We start from the raw sequence: 25159 nt of genomic DNA, 5'->3' as shown, positions 1-25159 counted from the left end.
ACATGGCCGTCCACCTAAACTGACCGGCCGGGCCCCTACCAAGACATGGCCATCCACCTAAACTGACCGGCTGGGCAACCCTACCAAGACATGACTGTCCACCTAAACTGACCGGCCGGGCCCCTACCAAGACATGGCCATCCACCTAAACTGACCGGCCGGGCCCCTACCAAGACATGGCCATCCACCTAAACTGACCGGCTGGGCAACCCTACCAAGACATGACTGTCCACCTAAACTGACCGGCCGGGTCCCTACCAAGACTATCACATAAAATCCCAATAAAATACATTTACGTGTTTGGTTGTAACATGAGAGAATGTGGGAAATTTCAAGGGGTGTGAATACTTTTACAAGGCACTGTATATACTCTCCCCCCTGTATTATATGTATATACACATCCAACGCTGTGTGTTTGAGTTTAGAGCGGCACACCTTGCACAGGTGTCAAACCGACGGCCCTTCAGCTGTTGCAGAACTTCAAGTCCCATGATGCTTTGCAGTTACAAGGATGACTCCAATAGGCAGAAGCATGATGGGAGTTGTAGTTCTGCAACAGCGGGAGGGCCACCAGTTTGACACCCCTGCATGCAATAGTCTGCACACCTATAGATACTAATACAATAAAAGAATACCCTTATATTACAACAATACCTTTATAATAAAATAATCTCTAAATTAATATACTTATAATACAATTATACTATAATAATACAATGATAATCTTATTAAAAAAATAAAAAATAAATAAATACTACACTGAAAAGGATGTTTTTATAACTGTAATATTTTTGTCTCCCTCTCTTCAGGATTGCACTGTCTATGAAACAGAAAATAAGATTCTTCATGTGGTGAGTGTTCTTTTTACTCGATGATGTCAGGGTAATCTATGATGTCATTGCTTCCTGGGGAAGTTAAAGAAGATCTTCCGTCAAAGTCAAACGTTCTGCGTCTGTGTCAGCAATGGGAGCCGCTAATACTATGAAAATTATATTGTCTCTCCTAATTCAGACATTTGGGTGTTTTTATTTAAAAAAAAGAATACACAAGAAAATACAGAAAATTTACATTCATTCTGTGGGCATGGGGGGGGGGGGGGTAAATAACGTAAAAGGACTGGTGTGCTGCTATGGCCAGCTATTGAAGTGTAAAACTCCACATAGATAGGTATGAAATATGTGAATGTGGGAATTGTTGCTCCCACTAAAATCAAGTATTCATAAGCTTGAACAAATGACTAGAAATATTCATGTGAAAGTGGTGCGCTATTCTGTGTACACCATGTGTGCTGTTTAAATAGGCAATATAGTAAAATATCCAATAAACCAATTCGTAACCTTAAAAAAAAAAAAAAAAAACAACAATGTGATGCATTTAAAAACCACACAAAAAATTATTTTCTTCCAGCTTTATTTTTGTTATCATTTATTTTACTTTTTATTTTTAATTTTTACACTGTCCCTTTTATTTTTATTTTTTATCATTTATTTAACTTTTTATTTTTCATTTTTACACTGTCCCTTTTATTTTTATTTTTTATCATTTATTTTACTTTTTATTTTTCATTTTTACACTGTCCCTTTTATTTTTATTTTTTATCATTTATTTAACTTTTTATTTTTCATTTTTACACTGTCCCTTTTATTTTTATTTTTTATCATTTATTTAACTTTTTATTTTTCATTTTTACACTGTCCCTTTTATTTTTTATCATTTGTTTAACTTTTTATTTTTCATTTTTACACTGTCCCTTTAAATTTTTTTTCATCATTTAATTTACTTTTTATTTTAAATTTTTACACTGTCCATTTTATTTATTTTTTTTTTTTATCATTTATTTTACTTTTTTTTTTTTTTTTAATTTACACCGTCCATGAAATTTTATCATTTATTTTAATTTTTACACTGTCCCTTTAATTATTATTTTTTCTTTTTTTGATCACTTTAATTCCTATTAAAAGCAATGTAAACATCCCTTGTAATAGAAATAAAGAATGAAAGGTCCTCTTGATGGAGAGATCGGGGGTCAAAAAGACCCCAAATCTCCTCTTTAACTTTAAAAGCAAAACATTTTTTTGATCTTTCGCTTAAAAAAAAAAAATTATTTTCTACCAGCTTGGACCCCGGAAGTGACGTTATGACGTCGCTCTGGTCCTCCAAGGCCATAGAGTTGATCAAAGAGTACTAACTATTTGATCGCTTATGGGAGCAGCCAGTTGCACCCTCGTATCGTTTCTGGGGCCCCAGAAAAACCGGCGAGCTCCGGAAACTGGAAGTTTGGTCATGTGATGTGGGCTGAAAGCAAGGATGAGACTGACAGGGACCGCAGAGCAGCATTTTCTCCAGATAAAATAAGTATTAAAGATTTATATGGCGCTTTAATACCTTCCCGCCAGCAGGGGGCGACCTTTAGAGATTGCAATATTACAAGGTCTTCCCGATTATGTCATCGCTGCGATTGGCTGTTACAGTGATCACATGATCAAGAGCCCATCCTCTCGATCATTTGCTAGGTGACCGGCTGCTCCCATAGGCGATCGACTCTTTGGCCTTGGAGGATCAGAGCAACGTCATAAAGTCACAAACTAAAAGAAAATAATTTTTGTAAGCAAAAAAATGTTTTCCTTTATAAAGTTAAAGAAGAGATTTGGGGTCTTTTTGACCCCAGATCGCTCCATAAAGAGGACCTGTCATCCTTTATTTCTATTACAGGGGATGTTTGCATTGCTTATAATAGGAATAAATGTGATTTAAAAAAAAAAAAAAAAAAAATTTAAAATTTAAAATAAAAAGTAAAATAAAAGATTAAAAAAGAAATTAAAAGGGACAGTGTAAAAATGTAAAATAAAAAGTAAAATAAATTATAAAAAAATAAATAAATTAAAGGGACAGTGTAAAAATTTAAAATAAAAAGTAAAATAAAATATTAAAAAAGAAATTAAAAGGGACAGTGTAAACATTAAAAATAAAAAGTAAAATAAATGATAAAAAAATTAATAAATTAAAGGGACAGTGTAAAAATTTAAAATAAAAAGTAAAATAAAATATTAAAAAATAAATTTAAGGGACAGTTTAAAAATTAAAAATAAAAAGTTAAATAAATGATAAAAAATTAATTAATTAAAGGGACAGTTTTGATAAAAAAATAAATAAATTAAAGGGACAGTTTAAAACTTAAAAATAAAAAGTAAAATAAATGATAAAAAAAATTAAAGGGACAGTGTAAATTTTTTAAATAAAAAGTAAAATAAATGATAAAAAAAAAATTAAAGGGACAGTGTAAAAATTTACAAATAAAAAGTAAAATAAATGATAAAAAATATATATTTTTTGAAAAACGCCCCATCTCTCTCCATCCTCACGCACAAGCAAGCGCATACGTAAGCCGCGCACGTCAATATAAATGGTGTTCGCATGACACATGTGAGGTATAGCTGTGAACGTTAAATCGAGAGCAATATTTCTAGCACTAGACCTCCTCTGTAACTCTAAACTGGTAACCTGAAAAAATGTTTAGAGCGTCGCCTATGGAGATTTTTAAGCATCGTAGTTTGTCGCCATTCCATGAGCGTGCGCAGTTTTAAAGCGTGACATGTTAAGTATCTATTTACTCTGCATAACGTCATCTTTTTTTTACATTTTACAAAATAATTGGGGTAAATATTGTTTTTTTATTTTTTTAAATTTATTAAAGTGTATTTTTTTTTTCAAAGAAATTGTGCTTGCAAAACCGCTGCACAAATACCGCGTGATATAAAAAAATTGCATCAATCGCCATTTTATTTTCTAGGGTCTTTGCTTAAAAAAAAAAAAAATGTACAATGTTTGGGGGTTCTAAGTAATTTTCTAGCAAAAAGTATCAATTTAAACTTATAACCCCAAAGTGCTTGAAGAGGCGGGGTCAGCGAGCGGTTAATGCTGCGTTCACATCTGAGTGTCGCGTAAATGTACGCAGCTCCGGAGTTATAATATATTATCGCTCTTTATAGAACGGCGCCGAGAAAATTGCTCATCTACGCTAATCCGCCGAGCCGCCGCAAAGTGGACCTGTGTGTGTGCCGGCGTGAAAATCCATAAAAACCGACCGCTAAAATCTCACCCAACATCCAATGTCTTCCAGGATTTATTATTGTAAGGGGTGTCACCATCTGTGTCCCATTGGGGAGATTTCCCTTCACTTCCTAGTAAAGTGGTAATAATCAGCGCAAACCATAAATTATAAAATTATAAAAATACTAAAGTGCACACAAGGCTGCGAACAATCAGTGCTAAACACAAAACACCAGTGATAAATCAATAAGTAATATTGTTGCGCCAAGTGAATATATCAATCAATGTGTCAAAATGAGATCATAAATCAAATAACAAATCAATCTTCATAAATCAACTATATTATTAGTGATAACAAGTGATCTTAAGAGCCCATTCACACTGCCGCGACTTGTCAGGTGACTTGTCAGCCTGACAAGTCGCGGTCCGTCGCGGTCCATTGACTGCTACAGGACCCGTTCTAATAGTCGCTCCGACTTAGAAAAAGGGTCCCTTACTACTTCGGGGCGACCTCGGAGCAACTTGCATAGACATTCATTATATGAAGTCCCTGCAAGTCGCGCCAAATTTGTGGTGCACAGCGGTGCACGCAACTTCACGGGTCGCCTCCCGAAGTCGCGCCGCTTCAGTGTGAACCGGCACTAATAGTCCCAATTCACAGTGAACCATAAAGTGAAGTAAAGATAAACAGAACTGTCTTCATCTGTGATGATAATAAAAGGTGCTGCATGCTTCACTCCAGTGCTCCCAGTGAGTGGTGCAAGATAAGCAGCTCACCTTAGGATTAGACCAGGGGTGGGGAACCTTTTTTCTGCCAAGGGCCATTAGGGTATTTATTAAACCATTCGGGGGCCGTACAAAATTATCACCTTAAAAATGTGCCTGTTATATTTGGTCAAACATTTAATTAACTCACCCCTAATGTGATGGCTGCAACTGCTTATCTTTGGTGAGGTATGTGATGTTAGCTGTTATTGATGATGTTGCTACTCGCAACAGGTTTTCCAGGTTTGCATCGGTCAGTCTGGAGCGCAGAGGACTTTTTTTTGGTGGTAAGTTTTGAAAAGAACTGCTGGCAGGTACTGCTGGTGGGTACAGCTGGCTGGTACTGCTGGTGGGTACAGCTGGCTGGTACTGCTGTGGGTACTGCTGGCTCAGGCTGGTACTGCTGGCTTGTACTGTGCTGTGAGTACTGCTGGCTGGTACTGCTGTGGGTACAGCTGGCTGGTACAGCTGGTGGGTACAACTGGCTGGTCCTGCTGTGGGTACTGCTGACTCAGGCTGGTACTGTGCTGTAGGTACTGCTGGCTGGTACTGCTGGCTCAGCCGGGTACTGCTGTGGGTACTGCTGGCTCAGGCTGGTACTGCTGGCATGTACTGCTGGCTGGTATTGCTGTGGGTACTGCTGGCTGGTACTGTGCTGTTGGTACTGCTGGCTGGTACTGTTGTAGGTACTGCTGACTCTGGCTGGTACTGCTGGCTCTGGCTAGTACTGCTGGTTCTGTTGTGGGTACTGCTGGTTCTGGCTGGTACTGCTGTGAGTACTGCTGGCTCTGGCTGGTACTACTGGCTCTGGCTGGTACTACTGGCTCTGGCTGGTACTGCTGTGTGTGTTGCAGGTTGGAAATGCTGGCTAGGAGAAGTGTAGCAGCGCCACGCTGGAGGAAGAGGCAATGTTTCCTGTATTGGTCACAGGCGGAGTGCATTTGATATCACTCCGCCTGTGACTCACTCAGACTGTCATAACGGAGCCGGAACTATACAGGAAGCATCGGCTCCATTCTGACAGATCAGCTGAGAGACACAGACTCAGCTGCATGGGGGGCCGGACCAGATGACTTCGGGGGCCACATACGGCCCCCGAACCATAGGTTCCCCACCCCTGGATTAGACTCATGAGAGTCAAACACGCTTTGGGATATATATAAAGCAGCCTGATGTCCCTTCCTTTCACCGCCTCCATCTCTCCCTCCAAGTAAGTCAGGAATCCGGTGTAAAAAGAAAAACAGATCTAGTGCTCTCTGTTTGAATAAGGCGATTTATTCCTCTCAAAACCGATGAAATTACACTTCCATTCAAAAGCACTTATAGCAGTGCGGGCTTCACAGCGTCATAGACAATTCCCTGTGTACCTCCAGGAATTGACGTACTAACGAGCAGGCTCCTCCCCCGTACGCGTTGCGTCAGAGACTTCGGGGGAGGAGCCTGCTCGTTAGTACGACAGTTTTGTTTATCTTTACTAGGGATGATCGAACGGTTCGGGTCGACCATCGGTTCGACCCGAACATTGGTTGTTCGATATTCGGCCGAATACCGAACTTTTTGCGGCAAAAGTTCGGTATTCGGCCACCAGAACCGCCCAAAATGCACTGGGACAGGAACTGGGCTTTAAAAGCCCGTGATTGGCCCAGAAACGTCTGCAAAAGCCAATGAGGGGGCAGGAGTCTCCTAGGAACGTGATTGGAGTGACTACGGGGACCAGAGGCCAATCAGGAGTGAATACGCCCCACACTATATAAGATGGCCCCGCCTAACCCCTAGCACAGTTATCCAGAGCCTGTTGAAGAGAGTTGAAGCAGTTCTGTCTGACTCCTGCTTGCTACACTACATTTCCTACATATCGAGTGGTTCTAAAGCTCCATATAGCAGAATTGTATTTAGCTTACAGCCAGTGTAGTTAGATACAGCGATTGTGCTGGTTCTTAGAGTTAAAAAAAAAAAAAAAAAACTTAAGGGACAGTGTCAGTCTTCTGCTGTATGGAGCTTTCTATTTAGTGGAAAGGGATATCTAGTGTAGTTAGGGAACTTTGTACTACATTAGTTAGATTTGAAAATGTAGTTTCTGTAGGGAAAGTGTGAGGGTTCTGTTTAGTGAGCACGTGGCACAGTGCTGCTGTATCACAGCAGGTATACGTGCTTGCTAGGCAGCAAAATACAGTGACAACTTAACGCCTGTTGTTCAAAGCGTTAGGTGCACTGTACAAAAGCCTTTGCAACTGTGCGTGACACGCAACTGCTGTGCTGTATCCAGCGACAACTGTGGGTCGCATAGCAGTGTGCGTTTTTCACCGCACACAGTTGCCAACGCATCATTGAGAAATATGCCTGGTAGACCAAGAAAAGGCATACGTGGCCCTGCTGCGGAAAGGGGCACAGCTTCTAGGGTGTCTAGAGGCAGGGGTGGACGTGGTGGTCAGTCCTCAGCCAGGCCACCATTTGGATTGTTCTCCGGCAGTGGCCAAGCTATACGTCCACAGTATGTACAGGAGGTGGTGGACTATATGAACAAACCCTCATCATCGGCATCATCTGCAACTACAGTGACCCAGGCAGAGAAAAGTGGTCAGTCTTCTGCAGTTGTCAGAACAAATACAGATGAGTCCATGTCCACCTCATGGCCTCCCTTAGACCCAATTTCAGACATGGCAGAGGAGTCAGCTGAGCTGTTTGACCACAGTGTCGGCCATCTACTCCAGCCTGATGCTCAGTCCTTTATGGAGTCTGATGTTGGGTCTGAGTTTGAGGAGGAGGCAGAGCAAACAAGAGGGGAGAGCAGACGGCCCGCTCCATCTAAGGCCGCACCTGTTGTCTCCCAGGCCAGGCCTGATGCTCAGTCTTTGATGGAGTCAGATGTTGGGTCTGAGGTTGAGGAGGAGGCAGAGCAAGCAAGAGGGGAGAGCAGACGGCCTACTCCATCTAAGGCCGCACCTGTTGTCTCCCGGGCCACTATACACACCTCATCTTGCTGGGCCTTTTTTGAGACATCCCATGCAGATAAAACAGTTGCGATCTGCAAGATTTGTAAGAAGGGTATAAAACGTGGCAAAAATGTCAACCACCTGGGTACAAGCTGCCTAAACAGGCATTTGACAACCCACCACTCGGCCCGTTGGCAGGAGCATTTAAAGAACCCACAAAAGGGCCAAAGATTGGTCAGTCGGCCTCCTAGTTCTCCTCGCGCTCCTCCTCATGCTCCATCTGCTCCACCTGCACATCAGTCTGTTCCTGGCCCTGCTATAGTCACTCGTCACCTGTTGGCAGCCTCCACTGGCAGGGATGATGATATAGCAGGCAGTGTCGCATCTACCTCCAGCACACCACCAGCTGTATCATCTAGACGCCAAATTTCGATTCCACACATGCTGGAACAAAAAAAATGTATACTCCCCGCCACCCACATGCCCAGTTTGGCTAAACTACTGGCTCTGCAACTATTACCATTTAACCTGGTAGAGTCTGCTCCCTTCCGTGACTTCGCAAAATGTGCAGTTCCACAGTGGCAGGTGCCAAGTCGGCATTACTTTTCCCGTAAGGCCCTGCCATCCCTATACCAACATGTGGAAGGCAATGTAGTGTCATCCCTGGCCAAGTCAGTCAGCCGTAAGATACACCTGACGGCTGACACTTGGTCAAGCAAACATGGGCAGGGACGGTACATTTCTGTCACTGCTCACTGGGTGACACTGCTTGCCAGTGGAAGGGATTGTAGCCAGGGCTCGGTGCTGCAGCCAGTGTTGCCCCCACGTCTGCAAACAGCTGGTGGTGTCGCTGATCCGGGTAGATCGATCACTTCTACCCCCTCCTGCTCCTCCTCCTCTACCTCCTCCATGCCCTCCTCTGCAGAATGGTCCTTTGAATATGATGAGGTACCACGTAAACGTTCAAAGGGCTATTCTATGTCTCAGGCCAAAAGGTGTCACGCAGTGCTGCAGCTTGTGTGTCTAGGGGACAGGCAGCACACTGCCCCTCAGATTCTTGGGGCTCTGCAGGCACAGGCCCAGAGGGGGTTGACACCACGCCAGCTGCAGCCAGGGATGGTGGTTACTGATAATGGGTCAAACCTCCTGGCCGCCCTTCGTCAGGGAAAGTTAACCCATGTGCCATGCCTGGCGCATGTCCTGAATCTCGTGGTACAGCGGTTTTTGAACTCGTACCCGGGAATGCAGGATGTGCTAAGGATGGCAAGAAGGGTGTGCAGTCACTTCAGGCGGTCGTACAGTGCCACTGCACGTTTGGCCGAAGTGCAGCGCGAGTTTCACCTGCCGGTACACCGCCTCATCTGTGACATGCCCACCCGCTGGAACTCCACCTTGGCTATGCTGCAGCGCCTGTACACGCAGCAGAGGGCCCTCAATGAATACCTATGCGAGTACGGCACCAGCACTGGCTCTGCGCGCCTGGGCTTCTTTTCACCACGGCAGTGGCTTTTGATTAAGGATGCATGCGCTGTCCTCTCGCCATTTGAGGAGGCCACAAGGATGGTCAGCCGGGACAGCGCATGCATCAGTGACACCCTACCGGTACTGTTTTTGTTGGAGCACACTCTGCGTGGCATTATGGACAGGGCACTGGAGGCAGAGCAGCAGGAGGAAGAGGAGGACTTCCTTGCCTCTCAAGGCCCCCTTTATCCTGAGAATCCTGACCCCATTATGCCTAGCTCCCAGAGGCCCGAGCAGGATCCAGGGGTGGAAGAGGAGGAGGAGGACGATTCTGCGGGAACTTTTGCAGGGTTTGAGGAGGAGGAGGAGGAAGACATGCGGCAATCTGCAAGGCCTAGTTTGACTCCCTCGGGACACTTTGGAGTAGTACGTGGCTGGGAGGAGGAGGAGCCCGTTGAAGATAATGTCGTTATGAGTGACCCCGAGGAGTCAGCTTCTCAGGCCTTTGCTAATTTGCGACGCATGGGAAACATCATGCTCCAGAGCCTGCGAAAGGACCCCAGAATCAAGGCCATTAAAGAGACTAACCACTATTGGTTGGCCACCCTACTTGACCCCCGGTACAAGTGTAAAGTCTCGGAGCTTTTCCCATCCACCCAGAGAGTCCACAGGATCAAATCCCTTGAGGACAGTCTCAAGAGGAATCTGGTGAACATGTTCCCCGACTCCCGTAGGGTGCAGGGGCGGGGACAACCTACCATGGATTCTACTGGTGGTCACGAGAGGAGCGTTGGAGAAGGCGTGCGGTTGACGGATGCCTTTCGGTCTTTTTTTAGTCCTCACCGCCCAGGCCTCTCAGCTGCCACGTCGCATCGACACCGTCTGCATCACATGGTGGACGATTACGTGAGGGCACAAAGTGACACAGAGGGCTTTTCATGTGACGAATCCGATCCACTGGCATACTGGGTCTTAAGATTAGACCACTGGCCAGAACTGGCCCAGTATGCCATGGAGTTGTTGGCCTGCCCTGCTTCCAGTGTCCTATCGGAACGGGCATTCAGCGCAGCAGGAGGATTCGTCACAGACCATCGAACGAGACTCTCCACCGACTCAGTCGACCGTTTGACATTCATTAAGTTGAATCAGTCGTGGATATCAAGCTTTGATGCACCTGATGCAGACCTTGTAGACTAGGCTATCGTTGTGATGTGGCAGTTGAGCCTCAGTTTAAGCCTGGACCATGGTGCCACCCTCAAACCCTCCTCTCATTCTGTTTACGTTCACAGAACCTCATTTTGGTTATGACAAAAACGACAATGTTTGCGCACCTGTTCCACAGGTGCACACCTTTACAATTTTTGGGCCTCCTTCAACACCAGCTCTTTGGGGTTAAGGTGGGGAGGCTATGCTAAACAAAAACGACAATGTTTGCGCACCTGTTCCACAGGTGCACACCTTTACAATTTTTGGGCCTCCTTCAAAGCCAGCTCTTTGGGGTTATGGTGGGGAGGCTCCGCCAACACCAAAACTACCATGTTTGCGCACCTGTTCCACATGTGCACACCTTCATAATTTTTACGCCTTCTTCAACACCAGCTCTTTGGGCTTACAGTGGTATGGCTCCGCCAACACCCAAACAACAATTTTTGCGCACCTGTCACACAGATGCATATCATTGTAATTTTTTTCCTTACAAAGGCAATTATTGCCTTCATTACCAGCACTTTCATAGGGATATGGTGTCAAGGCATCGTCCGCATCACCAAATGCCCAATTTTTAAGCATCCTTTACTTCTATTCAAAGTCAAGAGACAACAGTATTCATCCAAAACATCTCTAATCTTGTTCACTCTGCACTACATTGTGGCCCCTACCCCTAACCCTCAATGTATCCGTGCATATATGTCTGTTTCTTGTGAGAATTCAAGTTAAAGTGCACCAAACACCATTTTACATGAAATAAAGTGCAATTACATACATCTTTGGACTTCTTGAAAACATTTGGTAATAATAGCCCCATTGTGGAAATACACCCGTTAATTATATCCACATTTAAAGAGACAGCACCTTTTTCCAAAAAAAACTCTAATCTTGTTCCCAAATCACTGCATTATGTCCCCATCATACACATTGGCTGTGCCGTTGATTAGGAGCAAAAGAAAGGTGCGGTTAAGCAAAAAAGTCATTTTTGAAGGTTTGGTATGCTGTAATTCTGGTTCTGGACATGCTACAGAGCTGAAACTTCACAGGTACACTTTTTAGACCCCCCAGACACTAAATCCAAAGAAATCTCTCTTTTTTTTTTTTTTTTAATTTTTTCAATAATTGGCTATCTATCAAAAACGACAATTTTTAAGAACTTTTTTTTGTGTGATTAATAGTCCCTGGGGCATGACCCAGAACCCTAGGCACTTTTTAGGGGCATTTATTGGGTTTTAGGGCTTAAAAATGGTGTTTTTTGATTACAGAAGTTCGGGTCCCATTGATTTCAATGGGGTTCTGAAATCCGAACCGAACTTTCGTGAAGTTCGGGTGTTCTGGTCGAACCGAACTTTTCAAAAGTTCGATCATCCCTAATCTTTACTTCACTTTATGATTCACTGTGAATTGGGACTATTAAGATCACTTGTTATCACTAATAATATAGTTGATTTATTAAGATTGATTTGTTATTTGATTTATGATCTCATTTTGACACAGTGATTGATATATTCACTTGGCGCAACAATATTACTTATTGATCCCTTCACTTCCTGTCCCATAGGTAAGGCAGGAAGTGAAAAGAAATCCCTCCAAAGTGAGAAGATCCCTGGTTGTCACCAAAACTAGTGACCCCATTGGAAGATTAGTTAGCCCTCTCTTCTTGTTCTGGTGACAACCCAAAAGTTGGGGTTTTCTTTTACTTCCGGTCCCTTAGACACAACAGGAAGTGAGAGGAAATCCCTCCAAAGTGAGGGAATCTCTGATAGTCACCAGAACTAGTGTCCCCCATTGGAAGATTCCCCTCTATTTCTGTCCTGGTGACAACCTACAAGTTGGTTGTTTTCTTTCACTTCCTGTCCCTTAGACACAACAGGAAGTGAGAGGAAATCCCTGGATGTCACCAGAACTGTCCCCAGTTGGAAGATTCCCCTCTATTCGTGTCCTGGTGACAACCCAAAACTTGGGATTTCCCTTCACGTCCTGTCCCATAGTCACAACAGGAAGTGAGAAGAAATCCCTCCAAAGTGAGGCAATCCCTGAATTGTCACCAGAACTAGTGACCCCATTGGAAGATTAGTTCTCTATTCTGGTTCTGGTGACAACCCAAAAGTTGGGGTTTTCCTTCACTTCCTGTCCCATAGACACAACAGGGATTGAGAGGAAACCCTTCCAAAGTGAGGGGATCTCTGATAGTCACCAGAACTAGTGTCCCCCATTGGAAGATTCCCCTCTATTCCTGTCCTTGTGACAACCTAAATGTTGGGGTTATCTTTTACTTCCTGTCCCATAGCCACAACAGGAAGTGAGAGGAACTCTGTCTAAAGTGGGATTTTCCTTCACTTCCTGTCCCATAGCCAAAACAGGAAGTGAGAGGAAATCCGTGGATGTCACCAGAACTGTCCGCAGTGGGAAGATTCCCCCTCTATTCCTGTACTGGTGACAACTCAAAATTTATTTTGGATTTCCCTTCACTTCCTGTCATATAGCCACAACAGGAAGTGAGAGGAAATCCCTCCAAAGTGAGGCAATCCCTGAATAGTCACCAGAAATAGAGACCCCATTGGAAGATTAGCCCTCTATCCCATTCTGGTAACAACCCATAAGTTGGGGGTTTTCTTTCACTTCCTGTCTCTTAGAAACAACAGGAAGTGAAAGGAACTCTGTCCAAAGTGAGGGAATCCCTAGATACCACCAGAACTAGTGTCCCCATTGGAAGATTCCCCCTCTATTCCCTTTCTGGTGACAACCCAAAATGTGGGATTTTCCTTCACTTCCTGTCCCAAAGCCACAACAGGAAGTGAGAGGAAATCCCTCCAAAGTGAAAGAATCCCTAAATGTCACCAAAACTAGTGTCCCCATTGGAAGATTAGTCCTCTATTCTGGTCCTGGTGACAACCCAAAAGCTTGTATTTTCGATTGGTTAATGGCTCCCCAGATGCGGCCAGCAGACGTGCATTTTTACGTGTTTTGAAACTCGCGATATACATGCCAAAACGCGCGAAGCCCGACTCCCAAAAAGGTAGAGAGGATTTTGTTCTGGTGCGTTGGTCACACGTAGAGCGGCCCAATCACCTCAGGGGTCCGAAGCCTGAAAACACGCAAATACGAATCTTCCAATGGGGTCACTAGTTTTGGTGACAACCAGGGATCCCCTCACTTTGGAGGGATTTCTTTTCACTTCCTGCCTTATCTATGGGACAGGAAGTGAAGGGAAATCTCCCCAATGGGACACAGATGGTGAAACCCCTTACAATAATAAATCCTGGAAGACATTGGATGTTGGGTGAGATTTTAGCGGTCGGTTTTTATGGATTTTCACGCCGGCACACACACAGGTCCACTTTGCGGCGGCTCGGCGGATTAGCGTAGATGAGCAATTTTCTCGGCGCGGTTCTATAAAGAGCGATAATATATTATAACTCCGGAGCTGCGGCGGGGCTAATTACCCCCTCGCCGTACGTATAAGAACACATAATCACATTGGCGCCGTTCTGCCGGAGCCGTCGGCTGACATTTAAATTAGGGAAGAATGCGCACATTGATTTTCTAAATAGGTGTTATTTTCCGTGTCACAGCGGATTTTCATAAACGCGGCGGCGGCTCCATTGTGCGTCCTCCCCGCGTTGTAAACAAACATTTCCGAGCAGAATGGGAAGAGCGGCGCTCAAGCTGAGTCTTTCTTCTCTTCGCCTGCGGGGGGCGGCTCTCTCTCTCCGTCACGCGCTGCGCGCTGCGCGCTGCGCGACGCTCTTTGGTTTGCTCGCCGATTGGCGGGACGGCTTTTCAAACATCGCCGCTGTGGATTGATTGCCGCTCGGATTTCAGGGTTGCCGCTGGATAAAGACACAAATCTCATACAATGTTTCAATGTTTACATCCTCAGGAAGGCGGTGTCACAGGTGTGCCGGCTCCTCCCACTGGGCGGGAACGACTTCCTCTGATTTCACTGCACACTGTGAGCTTCTCACCATGTGCATTAGAAGATAGAGCCCCGCCCCATTTCCTGGCTGGAGGAGGTCCAGCATCATCTATTTCTCCCCTCCCTGACCCCGCCCCTTTCATTCATTGGATTGCAGTTCTTTTATTAATGGAGGCTCAAATTCACATGTGGGCGTTACATATGCAATTAGAGCCTGCCTTGGACCGCCCACTCCTCCCAAATGTCACCCACCCATCAAGGCATTTTGATATTTGCATAACTCCTCCCACTGCTTGCATCAGTACTGAGGGCTCCTGAGAGGAGTACTGAGGTCGGGTGCTGGGATGTTATCAGGAAGCTATGCACCGCCCCCTGCCGGCCCCTCCCACCAGCCATGATCTGCCTGCATTGCATAGAGAAGCACAGAGACCCAGTGATGACATCATTGGATCTAAAATATTGTATAGAATGAATACGGAAGGTAAAATATAAGTAGATTAAGGCCAGCTTTCACCTAATTACGTTTTTTGCACCAGGCTCCTCCCCTTCATCTTCCGCAAATAAATTCATGAATACATTTTTTTTTCTTTCATGGGGGTGGGGCACAGACACAGAACATCTCCCACTGGGGTTTGGGGTGGGGCATGGACACAGAACATCTCCAACTGAGGATGGGGGCGGGGCACAGACACAGAACACCTCCAACTGGGGCTTGGGGGTGGGGCATGGACACAGAACATCTCCAACTGAAGATGGGGGTGGGGCATGGACACAGAACATCTCCAACTGAGGCTGGGGGCGGGGCACAGACACAGAACATCTCCCACTGGGGTTTGGGGTGGGGCATGGACACAGAACATCTCCAACTGAGGATGGGGGCGGGGCACAGACACAGAACACCTCCAACTGGGGCTTGGGGGTGGGGCATGGACACAGAACATCTCCAACTGAAGATGGGGGTGGGGCATGGACACAGAACATCTCCAACTGAGGCTGGGGGCGGGGCACAGACACAGAACACCTCCAACTGGGGCTTGGGGGTGGGGCATGGACACAGAACATCTCCAACTGAAGATGGGGGTGGGGCACAGACACAGAACACCTCCCACTGGGGCTTGGGGGTGGGGCATGGACACAGAACATCTCCAACTGAGGATGGGGGTGGGACACAGATACACAACACCTCCCAATGGGTATGGGGGCAGGGCACAGATACAGAACACCTCCCACTGAGTATGGGGGCTGGGCAAAGATAGAGAACACCTCCCACTGATTGGCTGCACTGGTGGGCACTGATTGGCATCACTGATAGGAGACACATGAGGAGGCACTGATGGACACTGATTGTCAGCACTAGTGGGTACTAATTAACATCACTGGTGAGCACTGTTGGGGCTGCACTGATTATCAGTCCCTTTCCACAAGCCGGTTATCGGCTCTCCTCTCCCCTCCTCATGCTGTCAGTGTGAGGAAAGGAATGCCGAGAACCGGCTTCTTTTTACATCATGGTCAGCTGTAAATGGACTCAGCCTCTGATTGGCTCTTTATCCGATCTGTGATGTGCCCATGCAGAGCAAGGATGAGCCACAGCAGAGCAATGGTGTGCCTGTGCAGAGCAATGATGGCCCGGTGCAGAGCGGTGATGTGCAGCCAAAGGTTGAATGAGTGCATGGTAACAGGAAGTAGCTGAAAGAGTGTGCAGGAAAGTCGCAGCACTGAGATCCGAGAAGATGTAAAAGAAAAGTCGCCCCTTTGGGGTTCCATCAACTTTTAATGATCACAATGGCAGACAATCCAGGGAGAGAAAACTCGACCTTCTGTAGAATCCGTGGAAGTTCCATGACCGGAATCTCCACCGCAGATCATCGCCCCTCCGAGATCTGTCATCTAGGAAGTGGGGGGATCCGGGCGTCTCGCTGACACCATCGCCCCTCCGAGATCCGTCATCTAGGAAGTGGGGGGATCCGGGCGTCTCACTGACACCATCGCGCCTCCGAGATCTGTCATCTAGGAAGTGGGGAGATCCGGGCATCTCGTTGACACCATCGCCCCTCCGAGATCCGTCATCTAGGAAGTGGGGGGATCCGGGCATCTCGCTGACACCATCGCCCCTCCGAGATCCGTCATCTAGGAAGTGGGGAGATCCGGGGTCTTGCTGACACCATCGCCCCTCCGAGATCCGTCATCTAGGAAGTGGGGGGATCCGGGCATCTCGCTGACACCATCGCCCCTCCGAGATCCGTCATCTAGGAAGTGGGGGGATCCGGGCATCTCGCTGACACCATCGCCCCTCCGAGATCCATCATCTAGGAAGTGGGGAGATCCGGGGTCTTGCTGACACCATCGCCCCTCCGAGATCCGTCATCTAGGAAATGGGGGGATCGGGGCGTCTCACTGACACCATCGCCCCTCCGAGATCCGTCATCTAGGAAGTGGGGGGTCGGGCGTCTCACTGACACCATCGCGCCTCCGAGATCCGTCATCTAGGAAGTGGGGGGATCCGGGCATCTCGCTGACACCATCGCCCCTCCGAGATCCGTCATCTAGGAGGTGGGAGTATCCTGGCGTCTCGCTGACACCATCGCCCCTCCGAGATCTGTCATCTAGGATGTGGGGGGATTCGGGCGTCTCACTGACACCATCGCCCCTCCGAGATCCATCATCTAGGAAGTGGGGAGATCCGGGCATCTCGTTGACACCATCGCCCCTCCGAGATTCCGTCATCTAGGAAGTGAGGGGGTCCAGGCGTCTCGCTGACACCATCGCCCCTCCGAGATCCGTCATCTAGGAAGTGGGGGGATCCAGGCGTCTTGCTGACACCATCGCCACTCTGAGATCCGTCATCTAGGAAGTGGGGAGATCCGGGCGTCTCGCTGACACCATCGCCCCTCCGAGATCCGTCATCTAGGAAGTGGGGGGATCCGGGCGTCTCACTGACACCATCGCGCCTCCGAGATCTGTCATCTAGGAAGTGGGGAGATCCGGGCATCTCGTTGACACCATCGCCCCTCCGAGATCCGTCATCTAGGAAGTGGGGAGATCCGGGGTCTTGCTGACACCATCGCCCCTCCGAGATCCGTCATCTAGGAAGTGGGGGGATCCGGGCTTCTCGCTGACACCATCGCCCCTCCGAGATCTGTCATCTAGGAAGTGGGGGGATCCGAGCGTCTCGCTGACACCATCACCCCTCCGAGATCTGTCATCTAGGAAGTGGGGGGATCCGGGCATTTCGATGAAACCATTGGCCCTCCAAGATCCGTCATCCAGGAAGTCAGGGAGATCCGGGCGTCTCGCTCACACTATCGCCCCTCCGAGATCCGTCATCTAGGAAGTGGGGGGATCCGGGCGTCTCGCTGACAACATCACCCCTCAGAGATCCGTCATCTAGGAAGTGGGGGGATCCGGGCATCTCGCTGACAACATCACCCCTCAGAGATCCGTCATCTAGGAAGTGGGGAGATCCGGGAGTCTCGCTGACACCATCGCTCCTCCGAGATCCCTCATCTAGGAAGTGGGGGATCCGGGCGTCTCGCTAACACCATCGCCCCTCCGAGATCCGTCATCTAGGAAGTGGGGGGATCCGGGCATCTCGCTGACACCATCGCCCCTCCGAGATCCGTCATCTAGGAAGTGGGGGGATCCGGGCGTCTCGCTGACATCATCGCCCCTCCGAGATCTGTCACCTAGGAAGTGGGGGGATCCGGGCATCTCGCTGACACCATCGCCCCTCCGAGATCCGTCATCTAGGAAGTGGGGGGATTTGGGCATCACGCTGACACCATCGCCCCTCCGAGATCCGTCATCTAGGAAGTGGGGGGATCCTGGCGTCTCGCTGACACCATCGCCCCTCCGAGATCCGTCATCTAGGAAGTGGGGGGATCCGGGCGTCTCGCTGACACCATCGCCCCTCCGAGATCCGTCATCTAGGAAGTGGGGGGATCCGGGCGTCTCGCTGACACCATCGCCCCACCGAGATCCATCATCCAGGAAGTGGGGGGATCCGGGCGTCTCGTTGACACCATCGCCCCTCCGAGATCCGTCATCTAGGAAGTGGGGGAATCCTGGCATCTCGCTGACACCATCGCCCCTCCGAGATCCGTCATGTAGGAAGTGTGGAGATCCGGGCGTCTCGCTGACACCATCGCCCCTCCGAGATCCGTCATCTAGGAAGTGGGGGGATCCGGACGTTTTGCTGACACCATCGCCCCTCCGAGATCCGTCATCTAGGAAGTGGGGGGATCCGGGCGTCTCGCTGACACCATCGCCTCTTCGAGATCCATCATCTAGGAAATGGGGAGATCCGGGTGTCTCGCTGACACCAATGCCACTCCGAGATCCATCATCTAGGAAATGGGGAGATCCGGGCGTCTCACTGACACCATCGCCCCTCCGAGATCCGTCATCTAGGAAGTGGGGGGGATCCGGGTGTCTCGCTGACACCATCTCCCCTCCGAGATCCGTCATCTAGGAAGTGGGGGGATCCGGGCGTCTCACTGACACCATCGCCCCTCCGAGATCCGTCATCTAGGAAGTGGGGGGATCCGGGCGTCTCGCTGACACCATCGCCCCTCCGAGATCTGTCATCTAGGAAGTGGGGGGATCCGGGCATCTCGCTGACACCATCGCCCCTCCGAGATCTGTCATCTAGGAAGTGGGGGGATCCGGGCATCTCGCTGACACCATCGCCCCTCCGAGATCTGTCATCTAGGAAGTGGGGGGATCCGGGCATCTCGCTGACACCATCGCCCCTCCGAGATCCATCATCTAGGAAGTGGGGGGATCCGGGCGTCTCGCTGACACCATTGCCCCTCCGAGATCCGTCATCTAGGAAGTGGGGGGATCCGGGCGTCTCGCTGACACCATCGCCCCACCGAGATCCATCATCCAGGAAGTGGGGGGATCCGGGCGTCTCGTTGACACCATCGCCCCTCCGAGATCCGTCATCTAGGAAGTGGGGGAATCCTGGCATCTCGCTGACACCATCGCCCCTCCGAGATCCGTCATGTAGGAAGTGTGGAGATCCGGGCGTCTCGCTGACACCATCGCCCCTCCGAGATCCGTCATCTAGGAAGTGGGGGGATCCGGACGTTTTGCTGACACCATCGCCCCTCCGAGATCCGTCATCTAGGAAGTGGGGGGATCCGGGCGTCTCGCTGACACCATCGCCTCTTCGAGATCCATCATCTAGGAAATGGGGAGATCCGGGTGTCTCGCTGACACCAATGCCACTCCGAGATCCATCATCTAGGAAATGGGGAGATCCGGGCGTCTCACTGACACCATCGCCCCTCCGAGATCCGTCATCTAGGAAGTGGGGGGGATCCGGGTGTCTCGCTGACACCATCTCCCCTCCGAGATCCGTCATCTAGGAAGTGGGGGGATCCGGGCGTCTCACTGACACCATCGCCCCTCCGAGATCCGTCATCTAGGAAGTGGGGGGATCCGGGCGTCTCGCTGACACCATCGCCCCTCCGAGATCTGTCATCTAGGAAGTGGGGGGATCCGGGCATCTCGCTGACACCATCGCCCCTCCGAGATCTGTCATCTAGGAAGTGGGGGGATCCGGGCATCTCGCTGACACCATCGCCCCTCCGAGATCTGTCATCTAGGAAGTGGGGGGATCCGGGCATCTCGCTGACACCATCGCCCCTCCGAGATCCATCATCTAGGAAGTGGGGGGATCCGGGCGTCTCGCTGACACCATTGCCCCTCCGAGATCCGTCATCTAGGAAGTGGGGGGATCCGGGCATCTCGCTGACACCATCGCCCCTCCGAGATCCATCATCTAGGAAGTGGGGGGATCCGGGCGTCTCGCTGACACCATCGCCCCTCCGAGATCCATCATCTAGGAAGTGGGGGGATCCGGGCGTCTCGCTGACACCATTGCCCCTCCGAGATCCGTCATCTAGGAAGTGGGGAGATCCGGGCGTCTCGCTGACACCATCGCCCCTCCGAGATCTGTCATCTAGGAAGTGGGGGGATCCGGGCATCTCGCTCACACTATCACCCCTCCGAGATCTGTCATCTAGGAAGTGGGGGGATCCGGGCATCTCGCTGACACCATCGCCCCTCCGAGATCCATCATCTAGGAAGTGGGGGGATCCGGGCGTCTCGCTGACACCATTGCCCCTCCGAGATCTGTCACCTAGGAAGTGGGGGGATCCGGGCGTCTCGCTGACACCAATGCGCCGCCTTTTATTTATCCTTTATAATAAAATTCCGTCTCTTCCCGCCGCGAGTCGTAAAAAAAACGACCAGAAAAGAAAGATCTGTAATTACATTTCGGTAATTTTGTGACGGCCATTAACGAGAAATGTGAGATTACTGCAAACTTTCCGCAGAACATCGCCATAAACACGCCGTTACCGTCGTCTTGTTTGATGCGTAATGACGCCGCGGAGCTTCTTTTTTATGGGTTCAGGAAGACATAAACGCTTTTTATTTCATCGTTTGTTTCCTAAGACTTTCCGTTATATCTCAGTAAATCAAACGCCGGATTTGGCGTTAAAGCTGAATGTTAATCTGCTTATATTTCGCCTTCTCTGGATCCCCCTCCCCCCTCATTAACGAGCATAGGTGTGTCAGGTGTGCCTGGGCAAACCCTAATCACCCTGTGTGGTGCAGATTCCCCGTTTAGACCCCCTGATATTTCACCAAAACCAATGAGGCTTCTAAAGAAATAAAAAAATAAATAAAAAAAATAATATAATTGTAATATAAACGAATAAAAATTAAAACTACTGACACCGCCCACTGCCCTACTGACACCGCCCACTGCTCTACTGACACCGCCCACTGCCCTACTGACACCGTCCACTGCCCTACTGACACCGCCCACTGCTCTACTGACACCGCCCACTGCCCTACTGACACCGTCCACTGCCCTACTGACACCGCCCACTGCTCTACTGACACCGTCTACTGCTCTACTGACACCAATCTCTGCCCTACTGACACCGCCCACTGCTCTACTGACACCGTCCACTGCTCTACTGACACTGTCCACTGCTCTACTGACACTGTCCACTGCCCTACTGACACCGTCCACTGCTCTACTGACACCATGCACTACTCTACTGACACCGTCCACTGCTCTACTGACACCATCCACTGCTCTACTGACACCGTCCACTGCTCTACTGACACCATCCAGTGCTCTACTGACACCATCCACTGCTCTACTGACACCGTCCACTGCCCTACTGACACCGTCCACTGCTCTACTGACACCGTCCACTGCCCTACTGACACCGTCCACTGCCCTACTGACACCGTCCACTGCTCTACTGACACCAATCTCTGCCCTACTGACACCGTCCACTGCTCTACTGACACTGTCCACTGCTCTACTGACACTGTCCACTGCCCTACTGACACCGTCCACTGCTCTACTGACACCATGCACTACTCTACTGACACCGTCCACTGCTCTACTGACACCATCCACTGCTCTACTGACACCGTCCACTGCCCTACTGACACCGTCCACTGCTCTACTGACACCGTCCACTGCCCTACTGACACCGTCCACTGCCCTACTGACACCGTCCACTACTCTACTGACACCGTCCACTGCCCTACTGACACCGTCCACTGCTCTACTGACACCGTCCACTGCTCTACTGACACCGTCCACTGCCTTACTGACACCATCCACTGCCCTACTGACACCGTCCACTGCCCTACTGACACCGTCCACTGCTCTACTGACACCGTCCACTGCCCTACTGACACCATCTACTGCTCTACTGACATCGTCCACTGCCTTACTGACACCGTCTACTGCTCTACTGACACCGTCCACTGCCCTACTGACACCGTCTACTGCTCTACTGACACCATCCACTGCTTTACTGACACCGTCCACTGCCCTACTGACATTGTCCACTGCCCTAGTGACACTGTCTACTGCTCTACTGACACCGTCCACTGCACTATTGACACCGTCTACTGCCCCACCCACACCATCCACTGCTCTACTGACATCGTCCACTGCCCTACTGACACCATCCACTGCTTTACTGACACCATCCACTGCCCTACTGACACCGTCCACTGCCCTACTGACACCATCCACTGCCCTACTAACACCATCCACTGCCCTACTGACACCATCCACTGCCCTACTGATAGGAGGGCCACACAGGGAGGGGGATTTGTGATGAATGACATTTACAGAAATCTTCCTCCAGCAGCTGAAAGCTGATCTCTCCCCCTCTCCCTGCTGCCAGCTTATCTGCTGAGAAAGAGACAGTTATCCCTCACTAATCCCCCTTCCTGTGTGGGCCCCCCCTCCCAGCGCTGGCTCTAATGTTCCGAGTTTGTTATCTCTGTAACTTTGTTTCTCTCCCTGCAGTTCTTCCTATTCCCCCTTTCCCAGCTTGTATATTTATTTCATCTCTCTCCCCCATTGCTCTGTCCTCCTGACACAGTCACAGCTGATCAGCTGCATTCCCATGGTGGGGGGAGGGGGGAATTTACTTTTACATCGGTTCCATAGCTGCCTGTTTTCTTGTCCCAGTGCAGTTTAATGTGCTGTATGAACACAGCCGTAGGCCCTACCTGGACAGGTGTGCAGGCAGGGCACCCCTCCCTGACTTTTACAAACTGTCGGTTGAGACGATAGCTCCCACCCTCCAATTGGTGTATCAACACATTCTTGACGGTAACCCATACCTTTCCACGGGTCTCCGGGCCCACATAAAGCTTCTCCCCAAGAAAGGGAAAGATCCCACCGACCCCGGCTCTTACCGTCTTATTTCCCTGTTAAACATCGACGGAAAGATCCTATCAAGAATCATTGCGCGAAGAAATTTGGGGGCCCCTTATACAGCTTTAGGCCGGGGGCCCCCAAGGGCCTGACCACCAACATTCCCCAAGGCCCAATGGCCATCTCACCAAGTCCTTCAGTGCACCCACTTTTATTTAACACTCCTTCAACTTAATACATGAAAATGAAGAGTGTGTTCCAAGTCATCCGTGCTTCCAAGATTTTATGGTAAACAATTATATTTTTGCCATCACAACATTTCACCCTACCATCCTTCACATGCCCATTTCACAGGGGGGGGTAAAATTTTCACCCTGCCTTCTTTCACATGGCCATTTCATTTCAATCCAGCAAAGAGAACGCCCCATATGTTCAGCAAAGAGACATCCCTATCCCACAAAGCGACTCCCCTATCCCACAAAGAGATGTCCCTATCCCACAAAGAGGCATCTCTATCCCAAAAAGAGACATCCCTATCCCACAAAGAGACATCCCTATCCCACAAAGAGACATCCCTATCCCAAAAAAGAGGCATCCCTATCCCACAAAGAGACATCCCTATCCCACAAAGAGACATCCATATCCCACAAAGAGATATCCCTATCCCACAAAGAGACATCCCTATCCCGCAAAGAGGCATCCCTATCCCACAAAGAGACCTCCCTATCCCACAAGGAGACGTCCCTATCCCACAAGGCGACTCCCCTATCCCACAAAGAGATGTCCCTATCCCACAAAGAGGCATCTCTATCCCAAAAAGAGACATCCCTATCCCACAAAGAGACATCCCTATCCCACAAAGAGACATCCCTATCCCACAAAGAGACATCCCTATCCCAAAAAAGAGGCATCCCTATCCCACAAAGAGACATCCCTATCCCACAAAGAGACATCCCTATCCCACAAAGAGACATCCATATCCCACAAAGAGATATCCCTATCCCACAAAGAGACATCCCTATCCCGCAAAGAGGCATCCCTATCCCACAAAGAGACCTCCCTATCCCACAAGGAGACGTCCCTATCCCACAAGGAGACGTCCCTATCCCACAAAGAGGCTTCCCTATCCCACAAAGAGACATCCATATCCCACAAAGAGACATCCCTATCCCACAAAGAGACACCCCTATCCAACAAAGAGATATCCCTATCCCACAAAGAGATATCACTATCTCACAAAGTGACATCCCTATCCCGCAAGGAGACGTCCCTATCCCACAAAGAGGCTTCCCTATCCCACAAAGAGACACCCCTATCCAACAAAGAGATATCCCTATCCCACAAAGAGGGACTAAGGGTGTAAATCTTCCGATCCAGAAGTGGTTAAATACACGAAGGGGGTGAATAAAGTCATGGAGGGGGGGATTTCCAATATAAAGCCACAATCACCATTTTTTTCATCTCATTTATCAATCAACCAATGAAGGAGCCGCGTCTCCATCGACGCGGATATTTACCCAGTTTACACATTTTCTCTTTTTCTTCATTATTTTTCCAATTATAATCACTAATAATTCCTTCTCCCGCTTCATTTACAACTCGGGATGAAAAGAGCTTTCAGAATTCTAAAACATTCCGTCTTCCCAGTAAACAGAACGGCGAGCCGCGCTGCGTTCCCGCTGAACTTTGAAGTCGCTTTTCCTTGTCAACAACGCTGGAAATGACATGTAATTATTTTTAATCATGAATATTCATCTGTAATCCTTAATGATGCCGCCTGAATTCCGAGAGATTCTTCACGGCGCGATGACTTTCGGCGTTCTGCGGAAAGCGTCGCTGGAATTTCCTTACGCGCCGTACACCGTACGACGGCAAACCAGAAAAGAGCCTCCAAAAAAAAATCTATTTTGCTTTAACATCGCAGATTTCCTTTTCAGGATTTAACCACTTTACCACCGGAGGATTTTCCTGCTTTACGTCCAGGCCACTTTTTGCGATTCGGCACTGTGCGACTTTAACTGAAAATTGCGCGGTCATGCAATGCCGTACCCAAACAAAATTTACGTCCTTTTTTTCCGAGAAACAGAGCTTTCTTTTGGTGGTATTTGATCCCCT

At 48.9% G+C, this 25159-nt stretch overlaps 1 protein-coding gene across 1 annotated transcript in view; it reads left to right on the top strand.

Annotated features, from left to right (window-relative positions):
* Window positions 1–25159, top strand: part of LOC309559874 (connector enhancer of kinase suppressor of ras 2-like) — a 655275-nt gene that overhangs the window by 344132 nt on the left and 285984 nt on the right. Inside the window, exon 5 of the mRNA XM_082263301.1 lies at window positions 810–851. Within this exon, the coding sequence (XP_082119427.1) occupies window positions 810–851 (42 nt within the window). The remainder of the gene's footprint in view (window positions 1–809; window positions 852–25159) is intronic.

The sequence above is a fragment of the Pelophylax lessonae genome, assembly GCF_965119305.1.
Source record: "Pelophylax lessonae genome assembly, chromosome: 7".
NCBI classification, from domain to species: domain Eukaryota; kingdom Metazoa; phylum Chordata; class Amphibia; order Anura; family Ranidae; genus Pelophylax; species Pelophylax lessonae.
This window is presented reverse-complemented; position numbering and strand designations above follow the sequence as displayed.